Below are 15547 nucleotides of genomic sequence, written 5' to 3'. Positions count from 1 at the left end.
ATTTCTTAGCTACAGAATAGCTACGGAATATCGACGGAAGTAAATTCGTAGGTAATTAGATAAAGAATAGCTACGAACTACCGACGCAAGAGAATGGCTACAAAATAACCATCGGTTTATAATTTCATTATTATCGTTATTATTATTATTCCTATTAAACATATAATTAAATCCCAAAACTCTTAGGAACAGTGCCTGCTGTTAAAAAAAAAAAAAAAAAAAAAAAAAAAAAAAAAAAACCATTCTCTTTTTACCTGTTGTTACCGTCCTTCTCCCTTCTCATTTTTACCCTACCTCTTTGTTTATTTGGTTTCCTCTTATCTGCGCTTCTTTCTTTACTTTTATATGAATGTCGCTTGAAGTCGGAGTTTGGTCGGTTCCTTCTCTTCGGTAATCGCACAAAGATGGTGGAATGATGAGTTGGTCTTTACGTGGTGTTTTCTTACTCTCCAAAGCTTTTGGGGATGCTGACCTGCGCTTTAGCTTAATCGGTGCCCCTTCTTTGTTTTCTCCGTTCGGTTAATCTGTCTAGGTATGTTTGTTTTTTCCTTTTCTCTGCAATTGCTGTGTATTGTTCTGTTTATGTAATTTTGGTTGTTATTTGCTCATCTTTGTCGGTTTTTGTTTGACATTGTTTCGATTTCTACTTCTCTATTTCTTTTGCTTTTGTTTTCTTTCTTTATGTCAAAGCGGAAGTTCTGTTCCTCTGATGCCTCTTCTTCTCTACGTTGTTCTCCATTTTCACGGCAGTCTAAGAGGAATCGTCTTCTCACGTTGGTTGATGATTCTTCTCTACCCATTGGTCTTCCTGAGGTTGATGATTGTGGTGATTGTACATGTGTGTGTGAATTTTGTGGAGCATTGTTTTGGTTTGCAGAAAGGGTTGTAAGTCTTTCTCGTGTGAATCGACCTATGTATACCCAGTGTTGTAAATCGGGTTCAGTTGTGCTTCACTTTCCATTTAAGCCACCACCTGAACTTTTTGAACTGTATATGAAATTTGCATTTTTGGATAACATAAGGGGATATAATAGTATGTTTTCTATGACTTCATTCGGGGCAAAAGTTGATGAGTCTGTTAGAAAGGGTCGTGGTCCTTATGTATTTAAGATTTCCGGACAGATTTTTCATCGGATAGGTTCTTTATGCCTGGAGGAAAACAAAGGTCCTCGGTTCTTACAGTTGTATGTTTGTTACTCTGAAAATGAGGTCTCTAATAGATTTAAGGCCTTTGAGTCTTCTAATGGCAGAAAGCATGAGGATTGGGGTTGTAGAATGCCTTTGGATGTGGGTGTTGTTCGGTTGTTGATGCACTTATTAGCGACTCATAACGAATATGTTCGTACTTTCAAAACAACGAAAGAAATTGCTGATGGACTTGGTATTGAATCATATTCAGTGTGGTTGTTTAACGATGTGCCTGATCGTAGATATGGGCTACCGGCTCATGGTACATTAGGTTGTATTGTCACAGGTGATGATACTAATTATAGCAGGTACGATATTGTTATCCATTCGAAATCTGGTCGTCCTCAACGTGTCAGTAAACTTCATCCGAGTATATGCCATTACAATATCCGTTGTTGTTTCCGTTTGGTGAAGATGGTTGGTCTCCGCGTTTGAAGCTTTTCAATCAGATGGGAGCAGAGGCTAGGAATCTTACAATGAATATGTACTATAGTTATCAGATTCATGCACGTCATGGTATATTTTCTCTCATTCTTAACTCATGTCGTCTTTTTCAACAATACCTGGTCGATGCTTATACATGCATTGAAGAAGGTCGGCTGGACTACATTCTAAATCACCAGGAAAGCTTGCGTTCTAACTACATCAGTGGTTTGTATGATGCTTTGTCAAAAGGGGATAGAGAGAGTCAGGTGGTAGGAAAGCGTGTTTTTTTGCCTTCCTCATTCGTTGGTGGCCCCCGCTACATGTATAGTCATTATCAGGATGCTCTTTCTATATGTAGGGTGTACAGAAATCCACAGTATTTCATCACATTTACATGTAACGCTAAGTGGCTGGAAATTAGACGTTATATGGGAACACATCATCAGCATGATCCGCACAGCAGAGCTGATATCATTGCAAGAGTTTTCCAGATGAAGGTTGATGCCTTTATCCATTTTCTTAAGGATGATAAAACTTTTGGTGAAGTAGAAGCATGTACGTTTCTCTATTATTTTCAATTGATGTCCTTTTTTTTTATCTGCTTCTGATGAAAATATCATTGATGTTGCAGATCTATACACCATAGAGTTTCAGAAGAGGGGTCTCCCGCATTGTCATACGTTGTTGTGGGTTTCCAAGTTAGATAGGATACAGGATCCTGCAGATATTGACAAATATATAAGTGCAGAATTGCCCGACCCACAATTGCATCCAGCTTTATATCAGATTATTACTTCTTCCATGATTCATGGACCTTGCGGCTTACTGAATGTACGTTCCTCGTGTATGAAAGAAGGAAAGTGTAGCAAACATTTTCCAAAGCCTTTTAGAGGGGCAACTGCTTTCGATGACCAAGGCTATGCACAATACAAAAGAAATCCTTTTTCACGTCACACTTTGCATGATGGGATCGTCATTGACAATGGGTTCGTCGTTCCTTACAACAACAGACTTTGCAGCCGGTTCAATGCACATATAAACGTTGAATATTGTGGATGGAATATGATGGTCAAATATCTTTTTAAATATATTTCTAAAGGAGTTGAACGTGTAAGGTTTGTGATACATAAAAATGAAACTCCAGATTCTGCTGGAACTTCTGCACCTGTACGGGTTGTCAATGAGGTCGAGGAATTTCTTGATGGAAGATATATATGTCCTCATGAGGCATCATGGAGAATTTTCAATTTCCTCATACATCGACGACATCCAGCTGTGCAACTGTTACCGGTTCACTTGGAGAACATGCAACACGTTATCTTCAAAGAGAAAACTCATTTGATTGATGTTCTTCGCAATCCTTCTATTGGAAGGACACCGCTTATTGGCTGGTTCGATAGCAACGCAAGAGACCCAAAAGGATTAGATCTTACATACCTTGAATATCCAACTAAATACAAATGGAGTAAAAGATATAAAGAATGGGAACGCAGAGCTCTTGATTCATTAAAAACAATAGCGAGACTTGTATTTGTCCATCCTTCTTCTGGAGAACTATTTTATCTTCGAATGTTGTTGTGTCATCAAAAGGGCTGTAAGTCTTATCAAGATGTCCGAACTGCTTCAGGACGTGTTTATCTAACATATAGAAGTGCATGTGATGCTCTTGGGTTGATCGGAGAAGATAGAGAATGGTTAAATGCTTTTACAGAAGCTGCATCATGGGCTTCTTCTTCACACCTAAGGTCACTTTTCTGTCATTTGTTGCTGGTTTGTGAAGTAAGTACCCCAATTTTATTGTGGGAAGTTGCCTGGCCTAAGATGATAGATGACTTTGTTCACAACTTAAAAGGTGATATGCCACATAAGGAGTTGTGCATTAATGATGATTTGATGCGACAACATCTTCTTTTTGAGTTGGAGAAAACATTTCGTGCTTCTACGCCATCAAAATCTCTAGCTGATTTTCAGTTGCCTATGCCATCTTCTGATGCACTTGTAAAACTACACAACCGCTTATTACTAGAAGAAACGTCGTATAACAAGCAATCACTACACATCCAACACTCACATATGTTGTCAAAATTAAATGACGAGCAAATGGCTATTTATAATTCTATTGTTACTTGTCACAACCAGAAAAGACAAATGTTGATGTTCGTGTACGGCCATGGTGGAACAGGGAAGACATTCCTGTGGACTGTAATACTTGCCTACTTCAGATCACTTGGAAAGATTGTTTTGGCTGTGGCTGCATCTGGAATAGCGTCTCTATTGCTTCCATCCGGTCGGACTGCTCACTCAAGATTCAACATTCCAATTGACCTTTCTTCAAAGACATCATGTGAGATAAAGAAAAAAACATTGCTGGCAGATCTTCTAAGACAGACATCACTGATTATATGGGACGAAGCACCTATGAGTGATAGGAGATGTTTTGAATATCTTGATCGCTCACTTAGAGACATACTGGAATTTGATGACAAGTTGTTTGGTGGGATGTCCGTTCTACTTGGAGGTGACTTTCGTCAAACGTTACCAGTTTCTCCAAAAAGTACGCGTGCAGGCATCATTTCACTTTCCCTACCAAATTCCTACATATGGCTTGCTTTTCGCGTTTTCAAACTTCATCGAAATATGAGGTTGCTTACGGACGATATTGGTTATGATGGAAGCATGACAACTGTTGAGTTTGCCAACTGGTTGCTTGATGTTGGAAACAGAATCTTAGGAGTACCGGACACGGACGACCCACAGAGCACGAACTGGGTTACAATACCAGATTCTCTTCTAATACCTTCTGGAGATAACTCCTTGCAACATCTTATATCATTTGTTTATGATAGAAAAATATTAGCTGATCCTTCTGCCAACAATCTCTCTGTCCGAGCTATAGTCTGCCCTACAAATGATGTTGCGGACAAAATCAACACTTTAATTTTACAAATGACAGACGGTGATGAGGTTACTTATAGAAGCATGGATGCTATGCAACCGAATGGTAAGCATACATCAGAATTGGAAGATCTGTATCCTATTGAATTTTTGAATGGGATGAATTTCTCAGGCATTCCAGCCCATGCACTTACACTCAAAATAAACACGCCGATTATGTTATTGAGGAACATCAATCAAAGAGAAGGTCTATGCAACGGAACGCGATTGATTGTTTCTCAACTACTACCAAACATAATTGAAGCAACAATAATAACTGGGACATCTATTGGGAACCGCGTGTATATTCCACGGATAAAGTTTATCCACAATCCTGCTGATTTACCTTTTGCCTTCTCGCGAAAACAATTTCCGATCAAAGTCTGCTATGCTATGACTATAAACAAGAGCCAAGGGCAGTCTTTGAAAAGAATTGGTGTATATTTGTCTCAGCCAGTATTTACACATGGTCAGCTTTACGTTGCACTGTCGAGGGCAACATCTCCTTCCTCACTGAAAGTTCTGATAAACAGTAGTAGGACCAACTCTGATAATCAGACAAAAAATGTTGTTTTTAAAGATTTGTTGCATGTAGTTGACAGTAATGAAGTTCATTAAACCTTTATTTGACATTTACGTTACTTTTTTTTTCATATGTCTCTCACTTTGTTGTCTCTGTTTTCAGATTGATATTCAGATTCTAAGTGTACATGGTTACCAAAAAAATATTTACTATTTACGTATCTGCCACCAAAGTTCCTTACAAATCACTTTTAACATGAACACTTACAAACAAATGAATACCATCTCTGACTTGACATACGGATGTGCTGGAAATCCTTTACAAATTCGGATTCTACGGAAATGGAAGCCACAATTCCGCCGTCACGAAACATGGTTTCTTGGAGTAGACAAAAATGTATGCATATTTTTAGCATTAAAATTTCTATGCATTACGACTACATACCATCTTCTTACTGAAATATCATATAACAGGGAGATGCGATTCAAATTTTGGGACAGAGAACAAACCAGAGTTTCATAGAATCAATCTTCACCGTCTCTAACTGCTATACATTATCCCACTACAACTGTCCCAATCTTGATGAATATCAGAAAATTGTAGAAAATAACATCTATGTAGATGTTGGCCTTGCTTCTGCAATCGAACGTATTCCGGATACGGTCACAATACCAAGAACATGGTTTCGGTTTGTCTCAGAGCCTGGTTTAAATGACTTTGCTGAAAATCCTCCATACCTTCCAGGTACGGATATGAACTCATCAGCACATATCACATTCCTGTTCATTACAATGTTACTATGTAAATTGCAGACTTCATTGGCTTATTATCAAGACTCAGAGAATGCAAGAAGGAATGCATCGATGAGCCTGAAAAATTTAATCGTGAAGAACTTGCATCACCTCCTACAGCAACAATTGTTGTTGTTACCAGCTTAAAAGCATCTTCTTTCGGCGGTACTAGAGATAAAAAACACACACATATAACGATGAATATAATTTTTATATTTTTTTCACATCCTTACTCATAATCACTTTTCATCACAAATGTCATAGGTGTTTACTGATATGGTTCTTCAAGTGCAACCCACGTCTATGTGAACCCCAAATTACAGAAGCAACAATTCTCAGACAAAGGTATATAATGCCTAAAAAAACTGATACTATATTGGACAAAATTACCCTCATACACACTTTCTCTCCTTTTATAGCTTTACTGGGTCCTCACAACGTCCAACTACAAGTTCTGCAAACCCGTCAATGTTAAAAGACATTATGAACAAGTGTCATGATGATCTACAGGTACGACATACATCATTATCGTTTCGATAATTATATTGTATACTACACAATAAACACAAGCCTATCGATGTTGACAGGGGAAAACTTTTTCTGTTAGAGGAACAATATCAAAAATTACATTTAAGGATTATTGGTACCAGGTTGTATGTACCAACTGTAAGGATCCGATATGTGAACAGGGCGACAAATGGTTTTGTACAGGACATGGAATAATAGCCTCCCCAATCTTTCAGTAAGAACTCGCACTTTAAACTATTAAATTAGACCATTAACAACTAATAACAATGAAAACTATTTTTATATGTAGGTATAAACTGAATGTAACCATAACCGATCCCACAGGATCTATACCAACGACCTTATCTGATAACACAGCACATAAACTATTTGGTGCTGGTCCTGATAAAATAATAACAGATACTTCTGACAAGGACAAAAAAACCTTACCTCTTATCATCAAAGAATGTGAAGGGAAACTCAGACACATGTATGTTCAGATGACAAGGTCCTCCACCAAGAACAACATTCGGTTCATAATCATTGGTATCGAAGATGGAAGCTCCATAAGTCAATCCGCAATACCAGCAACTCCTTTGCCCTCCACACAATCGACGGTTACCAAAGGTCATACCAACATTCCACTGTCATCCTCATCTCACAGCACAACAATTGCAAGAAATCTATCCTTTGAAGGTATATATAAATGATTTTTCTTTACCACATTAGAAAGATTAATCAACTCTGACATGTTCCTATTTTATAACAGATAAATCACCTTATGATAAAGAAGGAAAGCGTAAACGCAAGCAGTGAAAGCGATCAGTGTCGTCTAATAACATAATCAGGGCTATCCTATTTTGATATGCTATGGCATGACTAAAGACATATTATTACCTATGTTTTGAGTATGTAAGCAACTCATATATAAACTGTTGTACAACACTAATGCATGTTTTTTTTATCAAACCACCATATATGAAAAACAACATATCATCTAAGGATAAATAAATAAAAAAAATTATTCCCATATGGTCAGAACTGCTTCTTTTCCAATATTCCATCCAAAATAAAATCATTATAACAATGAAACATAACAATATTACAAAAACATTTGTTACAAAAATTAAAAAAACAAATCAACTAAAAACACCATAAAATAAATAAGAAATATATAACACGAAACAAAACAATATCCACAACTTTATTCGAATCATACACCTATTATCAAAAGCTACATCATAGGTTATTACCACAGTTACCAATAAAAGCCAGCACATCATAAAAATAGACTTACTAATCTAACATCCAACACACTTCAAAAAATAGACAAGGCCACGTATTTATATTACAACTGTTTACCAAATCCACCTGGCCATTGACCAAAGGCAAACATAGCATCCATACACACTATATAAGACACAATATATTCATTCTACCCATAGAAAATAACAGAACCACTCCATCCATCAAAACAAAAACATGAAGAATGAAGACGTTCACGCCATACTCAAGGCACTTATCGAGCACATTTGAGAGATAGCCGATATTATAGAAGCTGCACAGACAAAGCTTGAAGAAGGATTCGACATGCCCAATACCAATTACGGCACCATGCCAATCGACACAGATGACAGCAACTACAACACCATAAAAAACATTATGCAAGAAGTGGAGGTTGAAGATGTCTCCATGGCGGACAACATATCGTTCATGCTCGCCTCAATCCATAAAAGGATTGGCAAGTACAAGAGGACAATGGCAACTCACCCTCGTAACTAAAAATCCATGTTCTTTTGATGTAGTGCTGATGTACGTAATGCAGTGCCTGTGCACGCAATATTAAATAAAATAACGTACTCACTAATGGCCTAAACAAAAAGCATATATCTATAAATCTTGTATCAGAAAATTTCCCAACCAATCTACAAAAGCTACAAACACCTACACCTCACCCATCAAACATAATGAACATTTGAATACTATGTCTGCAAATCTTTCAAATCTTACCGTCCATTTTGTCCCCTTCGATTCATTTAAACATATACAGTCAACAGAAAAGCTATGTCTACAAATCTTTCAAATCTTACCGTCCATTTTGTCCCCTTCGATTCATTTAAACATATACATTCAACAGAAAAGCAAACACCCATCTAACCCATGCAACGCATGGGATCCTACACTAGTTATTATTACTTTTCATGATTTGAGTTTTAAAACTATTTTTTGGATCATTTTGTTTTTACATATTTAAAACATAAACTATTAAAAATCATACTAATAGTATTAATAATAATAATATTTATAAAATAATTATAATATATAATAATGGTAACACATGTGTTTAATATACAAACAAACAAACAAATGAAGAAAAAATGTGTTGAACATACAAACAAACAAACGAAGAAAAAACTACGTTTAACACATCAATAATGTGAAATTATTTACGTTTAATGTATAAATAATGAAAAATAATGATAATTATGGGAAATATGTATGTGTATGAGTATGTATGTATTTATGTATCTATGTATGTGAGTGTATGTATGTATGTATACGTACATATGTGTATGTATGTGTATGTGTATGTGTGTGCTTAGGTATATGCATGTGTATATGTATGTATGTATATGTATACATATGTGTATGAATGTATTTGAATGTGTATGTATGTATAGGTGTATATGTATGTATGTATGTATGTATGTATGTATGTGTGTGTATGTTTTTTAAAAGAAACAAAGTAATTTGTTAGAGAAAGTATAAGCATTACAATGTTAACAATGAAACGAGTAATGGATCTCAAATGTGAACACGATTTTATGGACGATAATAATAGCTATAATTTGGTGAAAGTATAGATAACAATGTATAATAGAGGTGTGAAAAAAAAAACCGAAAAAAAAAAAAGTTTTGTGCCCGAAAATACAAAAATAAGAAAAATCTGTAGGTAATTACCTACTAACTGGTGATGAAATTTTGACGCAAAGTCTTTTCCATAGCTATTAGGTAATTACCTACGGGATAGCTACATAAAAGACTTTCCGTCAGAATTATGTCACCAAACCCTAGGTATTAACTACGGATTAGCTACGATTTTTTTTTTTTTTTTTTTAGTATTTTTGGGCACCGACCATCTTTTTTTCTGCTTCATTTTTTACACTTCTATTATACATTATTATATATACTATCACCAACTTATAGTTATTAATATCATTCATAAATTCGTATATACCTTCGAGATCTATTATTCGTCTCATGGTTTAACATTGTAATGCATATGTATGTATGTATGTATGTATGTATGTATGTTTGAATGTATGTATGTATGTTTATGTATATATATGTTTATGTGTGTATGTGTACGTGTATATATGTGTGTATGTGTATGTATATGTATGTTTATGTGTGTATGCATGTATGTGTATGTGTGTATATGTATGTATATGTGTGTATGTGTGTGCGTATGTATATGTATGTGTGTGTATGTGTATGTTCTTATGTATATGTATGTTTATGTATTTAAAAGAAACAAAGTAGCTTGTTAGTGAAAAGTATAAGCATTACAATGTTAACAATGAAACGAGTAACAGATCCCAATGATGCACACGACTTTATGGACGATATTAAAAGCTATAAGTTGGTGAATGTATGATAATAATATATAATAGATGTGTAAAAAATTATGCAGAAAAAACGACGGTCGGTGCCCGAAAATACGAAAATAAGAAAATTTTGTAGCTAATCCGTAGGTAATTACCTACGGATTGGTGACGGAATTCTGAGGGAAAATCTTTTATGTAACTATTTCGTAAGTAATTACAATATATGCTTTTGTTAAATTACAATATATGTTTTTGTAAATTAGATTCACTATAACGTTTTGGTAAATTAGATTTTATATAAATTACAATATATATTTTTGCTAATTTGATGAGGACTTTGAACCTACCTAATCAATTGAAAAAGAAAAATGAGAAGTGAAAGAGGAGGTAATGATAGTAATGGTGATCTTTTTCAAAGTTTGTCAACAACAAATTAGGTTATGCATCTACCACATAAAAAACTTTTAGTAAACAACATAATTATATTTAAATCTAAAAACCCTAGAACAAATAGAAATGATACATACCTTAAGAGCGCATAATACCTTTTTTCCATGGACAAGCTAGGAAATAGTTTTTGTATATGAATCACAATAACACTCAGCATAATATCATATAGAACCTGGTTTTTATTCAAACCGGGTTATATATGGATATGACTATTACTCGTTTTTATAGTACTAGACGTACATAATAAATATTGTTGATCGAGGACATATTTGGCTCAAAGAAGCTCCTAATCTCATATATATATATATATATATATATATATATATATATATATATATATATATATATATATATATATATATATATACTAGTTTCTAATCCGTGGGCACCACGGATTAGAAAGGTAAAAATAATTTTAATTAAATTATAAGGTAATTATTGAGCAATGATAAAAAAAAATTAATAATTTAATAAATTAGGCATTAGATATTACAAATAATTTTTTTGTTGACGTGTTTGATATGTGTAAAATGAAGGAGTAAATTAATGAGGAAAAACCTTAGAATGACAAGTGGCAAATAATTAATGTGAAGCTCTAATTGATTGACACGTGACAAATGTGTTATTCTTTTATTATATATATATATATATATATATATATATATATATATATATATATATATATATATATATATATATATATATATATATATATATAAGATTAAATGAGAACCACTAAAGATTAAGAAACCTTTAACAACTATTTCATTAAGGGTATTTTTGTCTATTTAATATAATCAATACAAATAAAGACAAAAGTTTCATTTTAAAATCAGATCTATCTTTTCAACTGACAAATCATTTCAAACTCTTCCATCCATTTTAAAGGACATATATTCCCTATTACCAACACCACCTACCGCCTCCAGCAGAGAACCGTCGCCGGAAAATTGCCTTCACCTCTCCACTATTGTTATTCTACCACTGTCTCCACCACACTTGACGTCCAGATTTATGTTTTCTGACAACCTTCAGATCTGCGATTTTCTGGTGGCCTCTAGATTTGTGATTTTCTGACAGCCTTCAGATGTTCGATTTTCCAACCGATGTTGCACTAGATCTTCCAGACCTATGATTTTTTGACCACCGCCACCTCCCATGCCTCTCAATTATGTACTGCGACGATCACGACCAGTAGCACCTCCTTGTATCAAATCTGATGCAGTTGCTCCGGTGAAACACAACAAACTCGCATCCATCTCTTTCTACATGATTTCTAGTGACAAGCCACTAGATCTATATCAGATCTGATGTATTTTAGTTCAAAAATTGACAAACAACACCATTACCTTCAACCGCCACCACCACTGATGTCCCGACACTCTGATGAAACACTTCCATATCACCTCTATCTCTTTTTATCTGGCATTCAGTTACACACCACAAGATTTGCATGAGATTTGATGTGTTTGATGTATTTTAATTGTTGATATGGTGGTTATTATGTAGTTCCCGGTGGTTCTGCCACCAGATATGATCTGTTTTACCTCCCCCCCCCCCCCCTTCTTCTATTCCTCACGTAGTTTTTCTATGTCATCACTGATCGCACCATACTAGATCTACATAGATTTGATCAAATCTAACATTTAGATGTGATTTCATAAAGCCTTTTGTTTTCTAACAAGCTTCATCGCCTCATATCATTTGAAAAAGCCTCCAATGTGATCATCCTCTTAGATATAAAGTCAAAGACGCACCAATTTATTAGATGTAGCCAGATCTGGTTGTGCTTTATGCATTTTCAGGCAAAGATCTTATGTTTATGGAACATTTCATGGTGGCTAGCATTGGGTCAACCACCGCATCAGATATGTTCCATAACCACAACCTGTTTCTCTTTATTATTATTTTTTATCTAATATGTTAACTGGTGTTGGTCTTTTTATAAAGAAGTTCTGGAAACAATGTGCACATAAGGTGTTTGATGAAAAACAATATTCAAAGACTCTAAGGAACATGAAAATCTTAGATCTGTAATTCACCTCATATTTGGAAACAATGTGCACACAAGGTGCTTGATGGCATGCCTCAACTAGATGTGTAAGTTTTTAAGTTATGAATAAGTGATTAAAATTTTGTATTAAGTTGTGAACTAGTGTTTGGAATGTGTATTATACTATGAATTTTTATTTTTTGATACGTTTGTTTGTGAATTAGTGTCTAAAATATGGAATTAAGTTTTGAATTAGTGTATGAAATATTGTATTAAACTGTGACTTCTAGTTCTTTTATCCATATATGAATTTTATACATGTAAATGAGTTGTGAATGTAGTGTATTAAACTATAAATATGTGTTTTATATATTAATTTGTGGATACATAAGTTGTTAAGATGCAAACATGTATTTTTTATGAACTAAGTTGTGAATTATTATCTGAAATATTGAATTAAGTTGTGAATTAGTGTTTGAAATATTGAATTAAGTTGTGAATTAGTGACTGAAATGTTGAATTAAACTGTGAATTCTGATTTTTTTTTAATCCATATCTGATTGTTTTTAAGGAATGACGTTGGCGATGTTGACATTGAGGCTTTGTGGCGGCTGTGGTTGATGACAATGTATAGTAGTTGGCAGTGTTGATAATGTTAGTGGTTGTAGAGTAATGATAAATTATATTTCTCACTCATCTTCTTTGTTGATTTCAGGTAAGTTATCCTTTTTTATGATTAATGTGTATGTGTGTATACGTTAGTATGACATCCAGTAGGAAGTCTATCTTTTTCGGGATGCAGGGGTAATGAAACGAGATGGGATGTTATATAGAATATAGGTAGCTTATGTGCATGTTAATATATATATATATATATATATATATATATATATATATATATATATATATATATACATATATATATATATATATATATATATATATATATATATATATATATATTTGTTTGCTTCTAAAATATGAGATAATGTATGTATGTATTAAACTACAAATGAATTTTTATACATTAAAATATGAAATTAGACTTGTAAATAAGTTGTGAATGTGTGTGTTGTATTAAACTGTGAATTTATTATATTAAACTGCAAATTTCATCACAGTTTAGTATAATAAATTCACAATTTAAACTGTGAAATGATTATATTAAACTGTAAATTTTTTATGAGATTTGTTTTTGCTTCTGAAATATGAGAAGAAAGAATCATTATATACATATATGATTTTCTCCAATTTTAAATAATTATAAAAAAAATTTTATGAATACTATATAAATTAAACTTTGAAGAAACATCAACCTCTAGATCTAAAGGTATAAACATAAGTTTTAAGTTAAGAACATGACATTTTTATATATTAGATTATTAATTTATTATATTAAGCTTTAAATTTTATAAATTAAATGATAATTTACTATATTAAATTGTGAATTGACTACAAGTTGTGATTTTTTTTACAATTGTGTTAAAATATGAATGATTTATGTAAGAATTTTTGTATTAATTTCTTGTGAATATATTTATTTTTTGTGTTGTATAAATATGTAAGAATGTCTTAGTTATTATAATTATTTTGCATGAAAATCAAAATGGATGAATTAATCAGTCTATTAAACTATGAATGTACTATTTAACATATCATTGTTTGACTTTATATACAGATCTCATTTGAAAGAAATAGTCGTTACAATGTTGACACATGTAGTTGGTGACTATGTGTGGTAGTTGTGGTGGTGGTAGAGTTAGGGTTTGACTTCTCTGAATTAGAGAATTAGTGTAAAATAGGTTGTATAAGTTGTGAATTTTGTGTATGACTTTATAAAGTTTTATTTTTTTATAAGGTTGTGTTAAATATGAATGAATGCATAACAAAAATATTAAACTAAAAAAACGATTTTGCCTTTTTTTTTACCAAAAAGACAAAAATTAGGATTTTAACATATTTTATAATATTCACAATATATATTTTCATATTAAATAAGGGTTCTTAAGGTTCTTGATCTTTTATGATTCTCTCTCTCTCTCTCTCTCTCTCTCTCTATATATATATATATATATATATATATATATATATATATATATATATATATATTGTGATACTTAAACTCTCAACTTCAAGTGAATAGTACAACACCGTATACGGCTGGACTACAAGACTTTGACTACAAGACTTTTGGTATCAAACAACATTTGAGTAGCCAAAAGAAGCATGTTATGGTTTAGCATTAATTATGTTTGTTATGTGCATGTGCTTAGTTACTATGCTAAGTTAGACGTCTTCATATTGTCCTATTTATACTACATCGATGTTCATAAACAAACAAATTCGACCACAATTTTCTATTGTTTTTGGCCATTCTAACTAAATTCCTAGTGCGTTGCATAATTAACTATCTTTCTTAATATTCTTTACGTCTACTTCTCTTACGAATCCAAGATTTGTCGCTAATGTTTATATAGTCAGTCAAGCAACACTCACTCTAACAAACATCCATATTATTTGTATTTTGGAGACCTGTAACTATCGAAGATCGTTGAGAAACAACATGTTACACAATCTAATTAACTGCCATCTTGAATCAGGAGTTATTATTTTGCATTATATGTTGAAACTATTTTTGATCATCATTTTTGTAAGTAATATTTGTATTTGTTTACCTATTTAAATTAGAAGTATCCGTTTATATATATATATATATATATATATATATATATATATATATATATATATATATATATATATATATATATATATATATATATATATATATAATGTAGATCCGATAAAAAAAAAATTTAGGTAGAAAGGTAAAAAAAAATTTCCGATTAATTTTTTTGGCGAAAAAAACAAATGAATCACTAAATGAATCAATAATAACATGATTTAACAAAAAAAACTCAAAAAAAACATTTCAATAATTCATTTTTATGATGATTGTTTTGATATTCACTAAAATTGTCATAATATTGAATTTTTTTTCTTGATTTACCTAAAAATGAATCATGAAGGTGTTTTTTTCAGAATTTTTTCTTGTGAATCATCTTAATTTTGAATGATTCATTTCATTTTTTGCTAAGAAAATATGCATATAAAAAAATTTCTTACTTTT

The 15547-nt window shown here is 32.6% G+C and overlaps 1 protein-coding gene across 1 annotated transcript; it reads left to right on the top strand.

The window, feature by feature from the left end:
- The first annotated feature begins 1637 nt into the window (after positions 1 to 1637).
- LOC145040908 (uncharacterized) lies at positions 1638 to 7185 on the top strand. The gene is made up of 10 exons (XM_078988791.1): positions 1638 to 2169; positions 2246 to 5139; positions 5234 to 5467; positions 5545 to 5815; positions 5884 to 5996; positions 6152 to 6207; positions 6282 to 6372; positions 6513 to 6604; positions 6680 to 7065; positions 7139 to 7185. Exons 1-10 carry the CDS (start codon positions 1638 to 1640, stop codon positions 7183 to 7185), a joined length of 4716 nt encoding a protein of 1571 aa, XP_078844917.1.
- The last annotated feature ends 8362 nt before the right edge of the window (positions 7186 to 15547 follow it).

Source organism: Lactuca saligna, chromosome 4, assembly GCF_052625555.1.
Source record: "Lactuca saligna cultivar CGN05327 chromosome 4, ASM5262555v1, whole genome shotgun sequence".
Lineage (NCBI taxonomy): Eukaryota > Viridiplantae > Streptophyta > Magnoliopsida > Asterales > Asteraceae > Lactuca > Lactuca saligna.
Note: the sequence above shows the minus strand (reverse complement) of the source record. Positions and strands in the feature narration are given on the sequence as shown.

Coding starts and splice junctions, on each gene's coding strand:
- LOC145040908 (XM_078988791.1), top strand. CDS start 1,638: ATGGGAGCAGAGGCTAGGAATCTTACAATGAATATGTACTATAGTTAT. Junction 5,816..5,883: donor AAATCCTCCATACCTTCCAG/GTACGGATATGA, acceptor TGTAAATTGCAG/ACTTCATTGGCTTATTATCA. Junction 7,066..7,138: donor AAGAAATCTATCCTTTGAAG/GTATATATAAAT, acceptor ATTTTATAACAG/ATAAATCACCTTATGATAAA.